The sequence below is a fragment of the Penaeus japonicus genome, unplaced genomic scaffold (genome assembly GCF_977035675.1).
Source record: "Penaeus japonicus unplaced genomic scaffold, GWHDUDI00000001_assembly GWHDUDI00000021, whole genome shotgun sequence".
NCBI lineage: Eukaryota > Metazoa > Arthropoda > Malacostraca > Decapoda > Penaeidae > Penaeus > Penaeus japonicus.
The window spans coordinates 25,574,677-25,594,676 of record NW_028234423.1 but is presented as its reverse complement, the minus strand read 5'-3'; the positions used below and the strand labels follow the sequence as shown (position 1 = coordinate 25,594,676).

The following is a 20,000-nucleotide window of genomic DNA, read 5'->3' as shown; positions in this document are numbered from 1 at the left end:
TATATACCCACATATGTTTTATATATATTAATTATATATATATATAGTATATATATATATATTATATTATATATTATCATATAATATATGCATATAATTATTTAGTACGTATTTACATATTATATATAATATTATTATTATATACTAAATTATAATATTATATATATATCTATTTTTATATATATTATATAAATATTATATATATATATGTATAAATATATTATAAATATATATATATTATAAATAGATGTGTAATATAGTTAGATATATATATATATATAGTTAAAATATATATATATATAATAATTTATTTATATTTATATTTAATCTGTATATATATATAATATTAATATATATATATATATATATATATACACGACACTAACTCACAACAACACACCAGTACACACACAGAATTATAATATAGTATCATGTATTATATATTGTATAATTATATATATATAAATATACTATATATAATCGTATTTCTATATATATATATACATATATATTATATTGTTAGATATTATATTATATTATATATATATATATTATGGTATATATATATATATAGTATATATATCTAATTATATATATAGTAGTGTATATATAGTATGTATATTATAATTATATATAGACTGTATATGGTATTAGATATATATATATATATAGTATTATATATATATACATATATATCTATATATATAGTATCTTTGTATAATGGATCGCATTAAATATTAATATATGTACATTATATATATAGTAAATATATAATATATATTATCTTAGTATGCATCTATAGTATGTATATATAATAATATAGTGTATAGATATGTATATTATATATTATATATCTATTATATATATATAGTGATATTTACTTATTTATGTAAATATTTTTTAGATATATTAAATAAACATATTTTATATCTTTATGCTATCTTAGATTAAATATATATTATATATTATATATATATATATATATGTATCTATATGTATATATATCTATTATTATACATATATATATATATATTTATTTATATTATATATATATATATATTTATATCTATTATATATTACATATAATCTATATATATTGTAAGTTTGTCTGATATATATAAATATATCTATATATTATATATATATATATATATATATAATATAATTATATACATATATATTTTTATATATAAATAAAATATCTAATGATATGAATATATAAACTATTTATGTAGATATATATTTATTATAAATATATATGAGTATATATCTTTATATATGTCTATATATTTGGTAATATATAAATTAATATATTTATTATATGCATGTTCTATGTTTATTTTATATATTTATCTATTATCTATTATATTATATATGACTATATATATTCTTTATATATATATAGATATATATTATTTTGATATATTATATATAGATATATGTATATTGTATATTATATATATATATTATATCATTATATTCATATATATATATATATATTGTATATGTATATTTATTATCTATATTAATATATATATATTTTTATATTTATCTATGATCTTTATATGCATATGTGTTAGACTAGTCATCAGTATTATATATATATATATAGTTATTGAGTATATATGTATATATATATATATATTATTATATATATAATTATATATATTAGATATATATATATATAATATATATCTTAAATATATACACACACAATAACTAAACGACAAAGAACACACACATATTAGATATAGTATATATATGTATATTTATATTATATATTATATTTATATATATAACTATATATAATATTATATATATATATTATATATATTATATTTTTTTATATATATAAATGAATTATATATATATCTATTTATGTTATATAAAAATATATATATCTATCTATATTAAATACATATATATATATAAATTATATATATTTATCTCACAAGTACACCATATAGTATATAAATATATATATCATATATATACATATTTATAATATATATTTATATATATAGTATATATATATGTATATATATTATATTATATATCTATATCTATATATCTATATAATCTAAATATTAAAAATTACACACACAAATCACTACACACCCAAGTACACACAACACCTATATATATATGGTTTTATATATTATTTATGCTATTATATATATTTAAGTTCTATATATATATTCTATATTATTTATGATATTTTATAATATCTATTATCTATATATCTAATTTTATATATATATATATTTGTATTTATATTATATATACTTATAATATATATAACATATATATATCTCTATATATAAAGATTTATATTATATTATTTAATATATTATCCATATTTATATTATGTATAAATACATATATATATATATATTTTTATAAATCTTATATATATATTATATGTTATAATTATATATATATATGTATATATATCTATTATTATATATTATGAAAATGTACATATATTATATATATATAAGTATAACTTATATTCTATTACATATATATATATAAATGTAATTAATATTATATTTATCTATATATATAATATTTTATATACTATATGTTATATATATATGTATATATATATTATATATTATAGTATATATATATATTTATATATAAATTTTTATTGTTGTAGTAGATATGTATTAAACACTTTTATGAAAATTTGTAAAATATTTGATACATATATTATATATTAGTATATATTATTATATATATATGTAGACTGATAGCTTTTTTTAGATCGATTGTATATTCTACCTTATCTATGTATACACACACACAAATATATTTAGTATCTATATATATATATATATTATATATATTAATATATGTCTGATATATAGTAGTTATACGATATTGTTAGTATATATATATATATTAATATAATATATATATATAAATAACAGATTGTTAATAATGTAATATCGTATGTATCTATAATATATTATATATTATATCTATATCTATTATTTTATATATATACTAGATAATACTATATATATATATATCTATATATTTATTATATATATATCTATCATAAATATATGACATGTGTATATATATAAATTATATATAAATTATATATAGTATTATATATATTTATATATATGACGTTTATATATATATATTTATAAATATTTATTTATATATAGTAATCCATATATCTAACTTTATTTGTATGATATTATATATATATATATATATTTACTTATATATATATCTATATATGATCTAGTATATATTATATCTATATAAATATGACTTAAAATACATGATAATCTATATATGATATATATATATATATATTATAATATATATATATTAATATATATATATATATAAATTATGTATCTAATCATACATTATATATATATATATAAATATATTATATCTATCTATACTATTTATATTTTTATTTATATTATCTATATATAAATATATATATATGTTTATTTATGATATATATATATATATACTATAATTTATATTATATCTATATATTTATGTTAAAATCTATACATATTTTTTAGATAAAAATATACATATCATATTATATTATATATAATATATAATATTCTATATATATATATATATATTATATTAAGTATATATTTTTGTATGTTGTATATATATATATATATATTATATATATATTATGATGTTATATATATATATCTATATTATTATATATGTGTTATTATATATACATAATTATATATATATATTATATATTTATATATATATATTATATTATATTATTTATATATATTATATATCTATATATATTATATAGTTATATATTGTATATATAGTAGTAATATATGTTATATATAATAAATATATTGTATTATTAATATATATTATAATTACATATTATTATATAAATACTATATATATAATATATTATATTTGTATATATATATTTTATAATATATTTTATATATATGTAAATATTATATATATATATAAATATGTATAATTATACACACACCCACATATATATATGTATTATTGTTATATATATATTACATTATATATATTATTTTATAATAAATATCTATATAATATATTATATATATATATATATATCTATGAGAGAGAGAGAGAGAGATGAGAGGGAGGAGAGAGATCTCGAGAGGAGGAGAGAGCGAGAGAGAGAGAGAGAGAGTATAGATATATAATCTAGTATGGATCTATTCTATGTATATATATAAATATATATATATATATATATATATAAAAATTATATATATATATATATATATATATTATATATTCTATTCTTTGTAGCAAGTGGGCGCGTGAGGGAATGAGGAGTGTGGACAGAATGAGCGTGAGAGAGAATGAGTGATGAGAGAGAATGGTGAGATTGAGGGTAGGAGGGTAGATGGGTTGGGAAGGTGGGAGGGGGAAGGGTTGGGAGGGAGGGAGGGAGGGGAGGGTGGGAAGGGAGGGTAGGGAGGGAGGATGGGAGGAGTGAGGATGATGATGGGAGAGAGGGTAGAGGAAGAGAGGAGAGAGGGAGAGAGTGGTGAAGAGGGAGAGAGGGAGAGAGAGAGAGAGAGTGAGTGAGGAGTGGAGAGAGTGTTGAGAGAGAAGAGTGTGTAGAGATGAGAGAGAGAGAGAGAGAGAGGAGAGAGAGAAGAGTGGGGAGGGAGGGAGAAGGGAGATGTGAGGGAGAGAAAGAGAGCGAAATGAAAGGAGAGAAAGAGGAGAGGAGAGAGAGAAATGGAGGATAAGAAGGGAATGAGTGGTGAGTGAGTGAGTGAGTGAGTGAAGTAGTGTTAGGGGGAGGTGAGAGGGAGAGTGAGAGTGAGGGTGATGGTGTGAGGGAGGGTGAGGGTAGTGGGGAGGGGGAGGGTGAGGGTGTGGGGGTGGGTGGTGGGTGTGGGTGAGGGTGAGGTGATGGTGATGGGGAGGTTGAGAGGGTGAGATGGGAGAGTGTGATGAGAGGGAGAGTGAGAGTGAGAGTGGAGTGATGAGGTGAGAGTGAGAAGATCACGTCATTAGATTCTCCTTAGAGAGAGAGAGAGAGAGAGGAGAGGAGAAGAGAGAAGAGGGGAGGGAGGGAGGAAAGGGGAGAAGGAGAGGGAGAAAGAAGAGAGAATGAAAGAAGAGAGAGAGAGAGAGAGAGAGAGAGAAGAGGGGAGAGAGAGAGAGAGAGAGAGAGAGAGAGAGAGAGAGAGAGAGAGAGAGAGAGAGGGAGGGAGGGAGAGAGGGAGGGAGAGTGGGAGAAGGAAGGTGAGAGAATGAGAGAGAGCGAGATAGAGCGAGAGAGAATGAGGGAGAAAGAGAGAATGAGGGAGAGAAAGAAAATGAGGGAGGGAGGGAGAGGGAGAGAGAGTGAGAGAGAAGGAGAGAGAGATAGAGAGATAGAGATAGATGATAGATAGAGAGACTTTTGACTGTGATGAGTTTACTGAGACAAGTGATTATGTACATCTCAAAAGGATGAGGTAACATAGGTTATAGAGAGAGTGAGTGTATGTGTGGGTGTGTGCTTGTGCTTGTGTGTGTGCGTGCAATTTATTTCTCCATGTCACTGAAGCGTATATACCTAAATTGCTAAAATTAATAAACTACATTTTAACAATTAGTTTTTTTCCTCTGCTCCTCCCTCATGAAATTCAGACACTAATAATCTTGGCCAAGTTTCTCATGTTATAAAAAAATAAATGTCTCGTCAATTATTTATGTATAATATAAAGATTAAGATGATTTTCATACTACAAACAGGGAGAGGGAAGATGATCCCGTTTATGACCCTAAGAACATTTTAATTAATTGTCCAACGATTCTATTCCAGAATTTGATGACCCAATGTGCATGAATGTTCATATTCTAGAATACTTTGCATTTTGAGTGCTGTTGCCTTTGCATTCATCATTTAGGTGCAATCCAGTGACAGAAAACCAAAACATTATCTATTTAAATATTGGTTAGTTTTGTTTAATTAGCATAAGACACACTTCAGCTGTGTTTTATGTTATTATCAATTTTTTTTTCACTCATGAAACACCCCCAGTGTCACATTCATTAGAATAAAAGACAATTACCCGACAATTTACTCCCTTAAACTAGTCCATATTCTAAAGAAGATTGCTACCTATTATCTTAATTACCCCATTAAATGTGAAGTGTTATATTATCATAGCCATTCACCTATACTTTTTCTGTAATTACTTAAGCCATCAATATAATTTTTAAGTGTTTACTACCTAGCTTCCAACTTACAGGATATATTCTGACAAATATCAAGCATGCAAGTTCATTATTTATCAAAAAAATTAGAATGTGGACATGAATTTCATAAACAACCTTTGTTCTGTGCATTGGACTTTAAAAAAAAGAAATTTGGTTACAGGCTCAAAAGGTCTGTTAATCCATTCAACTGTTCAAGTATACAAGAACATATTTTGAGATTTTGAGGAAAATCTTAAAGAAGTACTTCCAATTCTGTTGATTACAATTTACACACAACATACTCCTTGAACACATGCATTTAGTACTATTTCTATGATTGCGGACTTTGTTTCATGTATTCAAATCTCTTTGTTAGCTTATTATGAGAAATTCTCTGGAATTTCCTATTTAGCAAATACACATTTGCTTCTTTTTCATCACTGATTGATCCTTTAGTGAACCTCAGTAAACCAAAATTCATAAACCTGTCTTACAAAAAAAAAAGAAAAAATTAAAATGTCTTGATGTGTCCTTCACTCACACTCACTCTCACTCACACACTCTCTCACACACTCATTCTCACTCAAACACACACAAAAAGTAGGTGCTTCAGCGTCTGTGCGAACACCCATTATCCCACCCACCCCTACCCTAAACTTTTTTTCAGAAGCTCCTTGTGAAAGACTGAATTTTAGAGTTCACCAAAATGCTAAATTTCATTCCAAGAATAAATGAGGCACATGCACAAATGAACAACTTATACATTAAGCTGTGTATCTACAAGAATTATAGTAATAAACCTTCCATGTAATTTCACATTTATAGTATATTTATTTTAACAGAAGCTTATACAATTTTGGAAAGCTGAAGTTGGAAGTCTCAATGGATAAGACTTTTAAAGTGTAATCTTCTGTCCATATATATTTTCTTTTGATTCTCATTTGGTACAGTTATTGCTTATCAAAGGCCCTATAATGAGCATAACAATGAAAAGAGTTATTGCATGGTTACACTCAAGAAGCAAAAAAATTATATCTTAAACTTTGATAACAGTCTATCAATATCTCAATGGTGTTATAAACATAAGTTATTCCTGAAAATGGAAAAAAAAACAAAAAAAATGCATATCACATCGTGTCCATAATTCTTACTTCACACCAAGAGAACTTGGTGCATTGTCACACACAGGTAGAAATGGAAATATTCAAGTAATTTCATAATTAACTTCTACAACCTTATTTGGATTTCACTACTTATTCTCACTTATCAGTGTTATTTTTCTGCAAAATCCTAAACTTTGGATTAAAGTTTTGTACTTTTAAAGATGGTTGGCACATTTCTTCATAGTGCCACATTGCCAAAGAATAACACAATCAAATATTCCAAGTAATAACCAATATAGAATTTAAAATCTAAATAAAAAGTAGTAAAACACAATGATAATAGAGGACATACAAGTGAATAGACAAAAGAGTTGAATGAGAGAATAGTCTCTACTAATCTACTCTCTGTCAGTGTGACACGCAAAGTTGAGAATTGGTGAGGGACATTGCAAAAATTAATGAATCATTTCCTTAAGAGAAAGCCAAAGTATCAATGTGTGCCATTCTACTTTCTTATGCACACAATATTTGCCTCTGTTCTATTTGTGCCTCTTTCTCAAATCCATAAATCCTTTGCATTATCATCGTTTAGAGTTGTTGTTCTTTCTCTGACGTGTTCCCTCAACTCATGCTCGAGAGGTTCCCAAACTGGGATATCCAGATCTGTGACATATCTCAAAGGTTTCATTTTATTTTGATTTATCTATTTAAACAATTTATCTGATTTCATTGGTTAGTTTTGCAAGTTAATAACATTATAAATTTCAATGTTATTTGCAATTTAGCTTCAAGAGCTATGACTGACTTATGTTTGAGGACCACTGCTCTAGCTGATTTTATTTACATCTTTTTTTTTTTTTTTTACTTTTTTTGTTTCTATTTATTCTATCTGATCTATCTCAACTTCTCTTCCCAGGTTCTAATTTTTGCTCAAGAAACTGCTAAATACAGGTAACGGGATAAAAGTGTATTTATCATCCTTTAAAAGTATAAACCTCTTCAGAATGAGAAACACATATAATATTTGGCCATTTTCAGTTCAACCTACCATTATATACAGTGTATAGGCTTTGCAGAGATTTCTTCATATATAACCATGACCAAAGATAGAGATATACAAGTGCTGCTGTTCTAGGACTTATCATCACAGCACATGTCTATTTACTCAAAGTAGGGAAGAGGAGAAAATCAGTCGTATCTACAATGCAATAACTATTTTCTCTGTCTACTTGTCCGTCCAAGAATGCATAACTGTGCATACCTTTGTTTCTTTAAAAGCTTGAGGCACACAAATATACTCCACTGTCTGAGTGAGTTGCCTTCCATTTCGAGGCAGTTTCACTTCGCTTCTCGTCAAATTAGGATTGGGAATTCCAGTTGAAATAGTCTATGACGAATACTTTATGCTACAATTACAATAGAACTCAATAACACAAAAAATCATAACAAAAAACCATCTACTTCTCCATACTTGGATCACAATGTATTTAATATAAAAATTATAACAAACATGACAGCTCTTAAATAAAAAATATAATTTCATACAAAGTTTATTTACCAAAGAAAATGTCATTTGTTACTTCTACTTAGTATACCAAGTTTCTGTAAGATTCTGAATCCTTCCTGCAACAGAAGTTTCAGCTCATCAACAACACTCTGTATCCAGCTTTACATTTGACAAAATACAGAAGTCAATAATTCTTAGTTGCAAATAAATCTATCAAGTACCTATATTACAATTCTTTACACTAAACAATCACACTTCCTGTTTGTGTCTGAGAATCATTTAGGTAGCAAAATAAAAAATATGATGAAAAAATATCGGATACGAACACACCTCAAAACTCTAAATCCCCTCGCACACTAACGCTACAAAAACCGGGAACGTCTAAGAACTTGTGATGTTGTTTGAAACTGGGTCTTAGGGGAGAGGAGGGGAGGGGGAGGATTTTTCACTTAATGACTAAGTTTTTTTGTTATTTTTTTGTCTTACACTACATATATACTTTTTTTTTTTAATCTTCATCTCCATTATCCACAGAAACTAAAAATAAAGTTTTCACTCTTATATGAAATATATTTACAGCTACATTCTTTTTTTTAAAGATGAGGCAGTAACATGCTCCAAAACATGACCAAATTTCACACTGTATCTTAAAACCTGAAATTGAATGTTGGGGAAAAAGAGAGCAAGAGATAGAGAGAGGCAGAGAGAAAAAAAAAGGAAAAAAAAAACTATACCAAGCTCCTTTCTGTGCCCAGGGAGGATCTGGGACTGATGATGAGACGCTGCTAGTAAATTTCTCTTTTCTAAACCAAAGAATATTGCAAAAAATTGCATCTAACGTCACAAATGGGTTAGGCTGTATGCTGAGTAATTGGTCTACCAATGAGGCACCCTGGGTAAGTCAGTATGATATTACAACATGCTGTACATATACTTACAAAATATAATCCAACCCAAATTCTTCTAAACTCACACAAGGCTCCTGGACTAAAGTAAATTATCTTCCTCATAAAACTTTGGGAAGATCTTCCAAATCATATATCTGATTCTTTTTTTTGTTTTTTGTTTTTTTTGTTTTATTTCAAGGCCAAATGAGAATTCTGTCTTATGATTAGGTGTAGTATTATCACTATCATTCTTAGGCTACTGAAATTTAACTCTTATATAATTTTGATGAATTCATTATGGAAAAGATGTTTCAAAAGGTCCATCCTATAACCCAGGATCTTCAGGATACTCTGCATTTTCCCTCAGGACTGATGTTGCCATCAGCTTTTTCGATCTCCAGGATGACGCGAGTGAAGATGTCATTTACCGCCTGAAAGAGAGGAAACATTCACATTGTACATTGTAAACAGTGGATGAATATTCCCATAAAGATCATAAATACAACAAAAACTTCCTTCTATCAGATGCATGATCTCCCAATTCATACATCTTATGAATTAGTGCAGATAAAAGCAAATGACTCATGAACTGACACTGTAGTTATGCAAGCTATGCTCACCTCATGTTGCTTGGCACTTGTCTCCAGGAAAACAGCCTTCCATTCCTCTGCAATCTTGCGGCCTTGATCTGTGGTCACAACACGCTCCATGTGCAGGTCAGTTTTATTACCCACCAGGACAATAGGAACACTGAGAAGACACAAGAGAAAAGAAAATTAATAAATAACGTTGAATACATTTAACCCATTCGCGCATACGGCCCGGTTGAGGACTGGGGCTGAAATATATACCAGCACGAGTGGTCGAAAAAAGCCCCGGTACCCGGGTGAGACGTCCTGGAGAGCAAATAACGTGGCTACACTTTTGCGGCCCGCGGCGCCGGAGGCCCGTAGCGAACTGCTGAAACTGTTCCGCATTAGAATGAAATAATTTTTCCCTTAGTACACACAATTCGATTTTTTCATTCATACTTGAAATTGTCCTTAGCTACTTTAGTTTATCCTTCTTCTAAAATAGTAGAAAAATGGGATAGAGTAACGTAATATGAATGACGTCCCGTCAGGTAACTATACGTAAGCTTAGATTAACGGCATTGGTGGATTTCTGTTTCTGATTTGTTGGAATATAATGAATCTGAGTCGAAAGACTTCTATCGTACAATAATGTAATTGGACGTGGAAATTAAAAAATATAAAAAATAAAAAAAATTATATAAACATCTTTTTGTTGCCCTCGCCCTAAAAATAAATGACACTTGAAAAACCAAATTGCGTTACTTGCATTCCACGTTTATGCACATGTATGGTTGTTCCTATTCTCTTTCTTTTTCCACGTTTAGTTCATATTCTCTTTCTTTTCGTTTAGGGGAAGAAAAAAAAAAAAGATAATTGAAAAAAAAAAAAAACTAGGGGTTTTTTCCGTCACAGAAGAATGCTTCCCCTTCCCCCATTGTATTAACAACATAGGAAGTAAAGAATATGGAAAAAGTTCTATAGAATTAAACACTAAAAAAAAACAGTGCTCGAATCACATCTTTTGACGAACTGATATTCATCCCTGAACATAGCACTAACTGTCCTACAATGATTACAACTTTTCGAAGCGCAATCACGCAAACCATAAGGATAGGGTGGGTGAAAAACGCTCTGCCGAGCGTCAGCGCGACCCGCGCAAGCTGCATCGGAAAACACCCCGGCAACGAAGGTGGCGACACGGTTGCGCCTTGAAATCTTCCCGGCAGATCGGAGTAGGCGAAATTCCGATCGCCCCGCGTGAATGGGTAAACCATTTCGCTGCCCGGTCCGGTTGTGTTTGACGAGCTGACACGTGGGTCGAAAAAAACAATGCCCCGGGACCCCGGTCGGGGGGGGGGGTGGTGACGTCCAGGACTCGTCACTGGCTACATTTTCGGCCCCGCGCCCGCCGGGAAGGCCAAGTTATACGCTAGCGACGGTGCTGTGAAAAACGGTCCCACCCGCATAGAATGATAGATTTATTCTTAGTACATTCCGATTTTCATCCTTGATTTGTCTTCTAAGTACTATTAGTTTATCCTTTTAAATAAGTAGAAAATGGGATTATAACGTAATTGAATGACGCTCCAGGGGTACACATACGTAATCTTGATTACGGCCATGGTGATTTGTTTCTGATTGTTGAATATGAGATCTGAGTCGGAAAAAAAGCTATCGTTTAAAATCAATTGTAATAGGCGTTGAGGAGGAATAAAAATAAAAAAAATAAAAAAAAATTATCTAACATCTTTTTGTTTGCCCCACTAAAAGAAATAGACACTGGAAAAAAAAAAACATTGTGTTACTTGCCATTCCACTTGTTATGCAATGTTAATGGGATAATGTGTTGTCCATATTCTCTTTCCGTTTTCGTTTAGGAAGAAAAAAAAAAAAATTTGAAAAAAAAAAAAAACTCTGTTGTTACCTCATCTAGAAGAATGCTACACTTCCCATATGGTCTATTACAACATAGGAGTCAAAGTAAAGAATATTGGGAAAAAAAGTTAATATGAAATACACTAAAAAACAGACTTGACTATAACATCCTTTTTCGACTCTGATATACAATCCTCTGAACCATAGCACTACTTTTCTAACATGATAACACTTTAAGACGCAATCACGCAAACCATAAGGGATAGGATGTTGTGAGTGGAAAAAAGGAGAGTGGAAAAACGCTCTGCGAGCGTACAGCCGCGACCCGCGCGAAGCACGAACTGGGGAGGGAAAAGGGGAAAAGGGGAAAACACCCGGCACGACGGTTATTTGCTATTTGCGACGCTTTTGAAATCTTTCCCGGCATGATCGGGAAGTAGGCGAATTAAATTCCGCCCGGCTGACACTGGCGGTTGTAATGGTGTTTATAAACATGATAGCTCGATTATCTTCCATGAAACTAAGTACCTCTGATGATGCAACAGTGAGAAATCAAGGACCTTTATGACCTGAAATGCCACTGATGAAACTTTCCCGGAGAGAAGACAAATGAATTCAAGAGAAAATATATATAAGTAAGCATACAAAAGCATTAAAATACTAAGCCTGTCTAAATTAAACAAACGTGTAAAACTAGTCTCTAAAAATAACTCTCAAGTAAAAAAAAATAATAATAAATAAATAAATAAAAATAAAATGAAAGATAAAAAATAATTAATAAAATAAAATAAAGACAAAACCAGGAAAAGATAACCACAAAGAATACACCAAAGCTAAGAACTTCCTCGCGAAACTCACGTCACTTTGCCCATCATGTCGAGGATCTTTTCATATATGATCTGCACGACTTCAAACGATTTCTCAGAAGTGATGGAGTAGACAAGGACGTAACCGTGGATGTCCATTGAGTACTGCGCGGGGAAAATACTGTATTCATCCTGGCCAGCTGTGTCCACAAGTTCCAGGCCATACTCCTGCCCTCTCACCTGTAACAAAGATGTATTTTGTGAGTGTGCTGTACTACTTACCAAAGAAATGCCGAGCAGGGGCTAGACTAAAGCACTAGCTCAACAAAATTTAGGGTTATCCAGTCCAATGGGGTACCAGGGATTAAGAGGAAGAGGAGGAGGAGGAGATGACAAAAAAAGAAAAATAATAATAATAATGAGGGAGGAGGAAGAATAAGGAGGAAGGGGGAGGGGAAGGGGGAGGGGGAGGGGGAGGGGGAGGGGGAGGGGGAGGGGGGAGGAAGGAGGAAGAAGGGAAGGTGGGAAAAGGGTGTTTGGAGAGAGAGAAACGGGAAGAGAAAAGAGGAGGAGGAGAAAGAAGGGAAGGTGAGAAAAGGGTGTTTGGAGAGAGAGAAACAGGAAGAGAAAAGAGGAGGAGGGAGAAGGGAAGGTGAGGGACGGGTGTCAGGAGAGAAGGAAGAGGAAGAGAAGGAGAAAGGAGGAGGAGAAGGAGGAGGAAAATGAGGAGGGTGGGATGATTAAGTGGAAGAGGAAGAGGAAGAGGAGGAGCAGAAGGAAGAGGGTGGGAGGTGGAGGTGGGAGGAGGAGGATGAATAAGGAGGGAAGAGGAGGAAGGAGGAAGGAGGAAGGAGGAAGATGGAGGAGGAGGAAGGGAAGGTGGGAGAAGGGTGTCAGGAGATAGGGAAGAGGAAGAGGAAGAGGAAGAGGAAGAGGAAGAGAAAGAGGAGGAGGAGGAGGGTGGGAAGTGGAGGAAGGTGGGAGGAGGAGGAGGAGGAGGAGGAGGAGGAGGAGGAGGAGGAGGAGGAGGAGGAGGAGGAGGAGGAGAAGAAGAAGAAGAAGAAGAAGAAGAAGAAGAAGAAGAAGAAGAAGAAGAAGGAGGAGCAGAAGGAAGAGGGTGTGAGGTGGGGGGTGGAGGAGGAAGAGGACAGTGGGATGAGGAAGAGGAGGAGGGTGGGATGATGAAGAGGAGCAGAAGCTGGAATACACTCAAAAACTGAAGAAGTAAGAAAGACTGAAGTAGAATATGAGAAGAGATATGAAAAAAAAATATGTATGTAATGGAAAAAGGGAGTAAAAAGCAAGCAAGAAAGAAAGAAAAGGTAAAAGAACAAAAGACGAAGAAAAAAAAAAAAAAAAGGAGAAACAACATGCCAAGAGCAGAAATGTAACAGAGAGAGCAAAGATGATAAAAAATAAAAAGAGGCAGCAGAGTGATAAATACTCTTCACAACAAACCAAAGCAAATGAAGAATTACATGAATAACCATGCTGGTGATTTCTTCACTGGTTACTCTTTGTGTTTCTGGCTGCTAATTATTCATGAAATATTCATCTCTGTGCAAGTACTTTACATATAGGACTTGTTATGAATATTAACATATATGTACTCTGTGTTGGTGATTCTTAATATAATCTAATAGTGTTATTAATAATTTCTTATGATAAGTAGGTACATTGATATAATATATATATATATATATATATATATATATATATATATATATATATATACATATACATATACATATACATATACATATACATATACATATACATATACATATACATATACATATACATATATATATATATATATATATATATATATAATGAATAGTTGATTGAGTTTCTTATCTGGGTTGTTAATCACAAGAGATGAGAGGCTTCTTATCACAGTCAAGATTCTTGCATGCCAGCTGTACAGATAAACTTCTCATTACACTTACAAACGAAGTGTTGTACACTCTCGATATACATTAATAAGTGTTGGCATATCTTAACCCATCCCCGACGGGGGAATTCTAGCCTTGAATGTCCAAATGCCGGGGCGTTCGAATTATTAGGCCTAAATCAATTGAATGGCTGGCACAATACTGTGCCGCCCGGCAACTTGGCTTTTGAATGCGCGGTGCACATGCTGTACCACCCGTCCTGTGTGGGTTAATGTATCAGAAGAAAAGATGAAGACAAAATAGGGATTAAATCAAAAAAAGAAATTAATTCACAGAAACATTAACAAAAATAACAAAATGAAAAATAATATGTGCTATTTAATTAGACTTAGCATTCTGAAGATGTATATTTATTCAGTCAAATGAACCAAAATATCTGCTAAGCAGAAAAATCAGTTTGAAACCCCTCTCACAGATTCCTGGCCACCTCTCTAAAGCCACCGTGCAGTCCGTTAACACTTGGTTAGAAAACACCAAACTCAGCAATGGTTACCCTTTTTACCTATGTAATCTCCCTGTGTCTATGAAAGCAATATAGGAACTACTTGCAAAGCAGAAAAATCAGCTGAGTATCCAAAAGCAAAAAATGGAAATAAGGTGTTTTTTCTTAATGATGATTGCAATTCAGAAAATACTATAAGAAAATCCAAGATCTTAAATGCTCAAGGACAAGCATACATAACTTCTTGTTCAATGTTCACATAGTATGAAAAACCACAAAAGGATAAGAACTAATCAAAAGTCCAAGTTAACCTATTTTATCAAAATCAACAGAAATTAAATAGAACAAACAGTACCTGAGAGACAGAAAATGGAAACATTATCTAGTAAATTCAACAAATGATTACAATATTCTTCTGCAATTTCATAAACCAACTAACAGCTCTCTGTAGCCCCACTGCAGTCTGAGGACCCCCAGCTTAGAAACAGAGCTCTACAATATGCAGATGTCTGTAAGAGATGGATTGTGCTTTTACATCTGCTAAAATGGAAGGGATTGCACCATTTGAAATGCTATATAAATATAAAATGTGATCAGTAGATTAGAATCGTACAATGGACTTCAAATGCTGTCATTTTTCATATTTTTTTGTGGCAATTTAGATGTTGGATTACACAGACAAGAAGTACGTATTCTATGCTGACCTAAATGTTTGCATTTAGATCAACCTTAAGCTGAAAATGAGATGCTAGAGTACTCCTCTAACAAAAATAGCTCTCTCATAATGTCACTACTGTGATTATCTTGTTTTCAGCAACTATTAAAGAAAGTTACACCTATAGAGGTAGATAACCTTATTTCTTTCATTTTTTTATGGTACTAAATTCCTTATATACAAGATATTCTAGTCATTTGTGAATTTGATGAACTGATTCTCTTTACTTAAAGTGCAAGTCACATCAATGAAAAAATAGTCAAGGAAAGTATAATGTTTTTCAAGAAATTAATACAATTTCCATCCTAGTGATTTATCATACATAAATGTTATATCTGCTCCCAATATTTTCATATTTCATTTTCAGTGATTAACATAATTCAAATAAAAATGTCAGTTTGTCATGCTAACATAACACCCTTTAAAGCCTTCTTGTATCAAAATATATTCTTGTAATCAATATTCGAACACCTGTTTGATCACACTCCTACACTAACCCTTTCCAACCTTTTGGCTAGCAATCTACTAGAAACAAACAAATTCCCATCTATTTTCATTTCAACAATAACATTTATCTACAAAAGATAATATATTCTATGATGATTATATGAAATATGTGCTTTACTACAGGGACTTTTTTTTTTTTTTACTTTTCTTTCCCTACTTCATATATCCCGATAAAGCAAACAGATTATTATGATAGTCATATCCTTGACATGTACATGGAAATCGAACCCAAACTTTGATCATGAAAGATCGTCAATAATGTGACATTATCATGAAGTCCATGATATTAAAGGACTATTAACTAGCTTCTATGGAAGACTACCCCCATGCCTATGATCACAATATGGCAACACAACTGAAATGCCAAGGTCTGTAATAATTAACAAATATTTTTTTAACTATTCTCACTGCATATCACAAATGATAAAAAACACAAAACAGGCAAATCAAAAATCATCAAGTAAATTCCACAAGACGAAGAAAACAAACAAAAAATAACAGGAACAAGGCTGCCTTCAGGCATCATATTACCTCTACATAATTTCTTGTTTAAACCCATCACAGTTCATCATTATCTTACACCTAAAAGGGCACGGGTATGATGTGAATGCATTCCACTTCCAGATGCCTATTTATGACTGCTTCAATAAAAAGAACAGAAAAAAAAGGCTTTCCCTTAGATATCTAATCAAAAATTAATACTTACTCTGAGATTTTTTGTGAAGGTGTTCTCGATAGTTGGGGCATAACTGTCCACAAACTGTCCGTCAACAAACTGGATGCACAAGGAGGATTTGCCTGCAAGAAGGAAACAAACAAATGTCTGGTAAGTCTATGAAGACATTGTTATACAGATGATGCGTGTAGCAACAGAATTTAGATAGACATGTAGCAATAAATGGGTGTTGCATTGATGACATTAACTCATGGTTAAGGTGTTACAGATTATATCAATAATGACAGTGGAGTGAACATGATACTCATGAAAAGATGACATCATGTCAGGGCCGCCTCTTTCATAAAGCCTGACCTTGTACAAAAAAGCTATACTCTACACACAAATGCATAAAATGAAACTTGTTTATAAACTGCTTCCTCAGCAATTCTGAAGGACACTTGCAAGAGGAGAGAGACATCGAAACTTGGAAAAAAGGAGAAATAATCAGAGGCAGTCGAACATCACTGCCAATATCCGACGCCTAATTCAAAGATCCAAAAAACAGTGAGGAACTGAAGTGTTAAGGTGTACGTGGAAAAGACATGATCTATAAATATAAATTACCTTCTATCCGAATATTGTGCTGCTGTCATATTGCTATCATTGTCAATATCATTACAATCATTATTCGTTTCTTAATTGTTATCATTATCATCATTTTCATTCTGGTAACTTTTACTACAGGAGTAATAACAATTACAGGACAGCAGTAACTATAAAAGGATTAATTTAACATGAAATATGACAGTAACAGCTGTGATAAAAGCTGAATCTGAAAATTTTATATTATAAAAAATGATATCAACATAAAAGAAATCACTAAATTATAATAGTTAAATAATAAAAGAAATATATGCAAAACAAACAAAACACTGATCCTATAAGAAAAATGACATTAACAAAAATAAACAAGAGTCTATTATAATAAACTAGAACAAAGCAAGCAAACAAACAAACAATAAGGGTCTTAGTCCCCAAGTAAGAACAAACACACACACATTCCTAACCTAACCAATGCCAATCCCCAAACATGCCCCAATTCAACTTCCATGCCCCACAAAGGCCCCAAATCTTCCATGCATCCTACAAGGTTAACTACTTGCCCTTCACAACAGATCATACAAGGTCATCCTGGACTTCCTTTCAAGGTCACCTAGAATCACCCATTCATGTAACCGAATCCAGATATCCTCATTTCAGAGGATATAAATAGGACATTATGTCATGCAGGGAACAGGGCCATGAAAATTCAATCCTGGGGGGAAAACGAGTCATGACACTGGTGAAAAATCTAAAAAATGATGAATAAATATGTGGAAAGACTCTTTAACGGGTGAAAACACTGAAAAAACGTTAAAACATTGGTGAAAAACTATCAACTAACCAGATAAAAACTACAAAAGGTCACGTAATGGACGAAACGAAAAAGAAAGATGGTGAAAAGCATGGCTTACCCCCCAAAAAAATTAAAAATGTCTGAAAACCTACCACGAGATCCGCTGTGGCAAAGGCCCCCACGCCACGAAACACGCAAAAAAACACCACGAAAAGAGAGTCCATGCAAAATGACAGAGTTGCAAGGAAGTGGCAGAGGTTTTCCTAATGTCTCCCCCCTCTAAAAGCAACACGAGTCGACTTACCCACGCTCCTGTATCCCATAACGGCCACTTTCCTGTTCTTGGGAGGCATGTCTACTGGAGAAACGGAGTCTCACTGGTCCATATATTCGCAGATTGCACGTGCTCGCCCACCACCCAGCCGAGGAGACAAGATGGCCGGAGTGCGAGGAGGCGAAGGAGAATCAAAGTAAAGCCTTGGAATAAAAGCGAACGTACGCAGGGACGGGGGGAAATTAAACGTGTGTGTAGACTACGTCCGCGAGTGCACCAATGTGTGTGTGTGTGTGTGTGTGTGTGTGTGAGTGTGTGTATGTATGTGTGTGTGTGTGTTGCCTCGTCCTCCCTCTCGCTCTCTTCCTCTCTCTCTCTTTTTTTCTACTTTAATGAGGATTTTCGATGCTTGATATACACTTCCGTTGACACGAATGGGTTCGAGGAATTATATGCGGCCGATGGAGTTGTGGATCATCAGTCGCTTATCTTCACCTCACTTGGTTTTCTTAGCCAGTAATAACCAGTTGACAAGAGCATTTGCTGCGATTATTTATTTACACGGCCTTTCATTTATACATTTAGGGTGTTAATTTTGCAATATTGCCGAAGGTCAATATGATAATTGTTCCCGACGTTATTTAGAATTTACGGAGTTATTTAAATATATATGGTGGTTGAGTATATAGCAGACAACAAAGGGATCAGCTGACGCCTCAGCAGCTGATAATCCGAGCGGGAAATTTGAATATGAAGAAATAGGAATTACAACAAACTAGCCATTTTATGCGAACTGGCGCTTAAAATTCAAGTTGAATCAATAATCATCAATTCAGAGCCGGAACTCTCGATTTGAATTATCATCCCATGTGATTTAAGAGCTGTTTAAATGTGTTGATCTCAAGACTGTATCAACGTGATCACATCGGGAAGGTTTTATATGTTTTTATCAGGAGTGTAAGCTACTTTTTTCACTCTTATCAGTTCCTCCACCACCTGTGCAGCACATGCGCTTACAATAATTCTTTTCAGAGAGTTTATTGTACTTTTATAATGCACAGCTCTTCGTGTAAGGAACAGTTTCAAA

The 20,000-nt window shown here is 31.7% G+C and overlaps 1 protein-coding gene across 1 annotated transcript in view; it reads right to left on the bottom strand.

Annotated features, from left to right (window-relative positions):
- Positions 1-8,699: 8,699 nt before the first annotated feature.
- The window catches only part of Rheb (Ras homolog enriched in brain), an 11,393-nt gene continuing 92 nt past the window's right edge, over positions 8,700-20,000 (bottom strand). Inside the window, exons 1-5 of the mRNA XM_043006594.2 lie at positions 18,944-20,000; positions 17,292-17,383; positions 13,019-13,206; positions 10,331-10,460; positions 8,700-10,141 (exon numbers count right to left, since the gene is read on the bottom strand). The exon at positions 18,944-20,000 is cut by the window's right edge and continues 92 nt beyond it. Coding sequence (XP_042862528.1) covers positions 10,052-10,141; positions 10,331-10,460; positions 13,019-13,206; positions 17,292-17,383; positions 18,944-18,992 — 549 coding nt within the window. The 5' untranslated portion in view covers positions 18,993-20,000 and the 3' untranslated portion in view covers positions 8,700-10,051. The remainder of the gene's footprint in view (positions 10,142-10,330; positions 10,461-13,018; positions 13,207-17,291; positions 17,384-18,943) is intronic.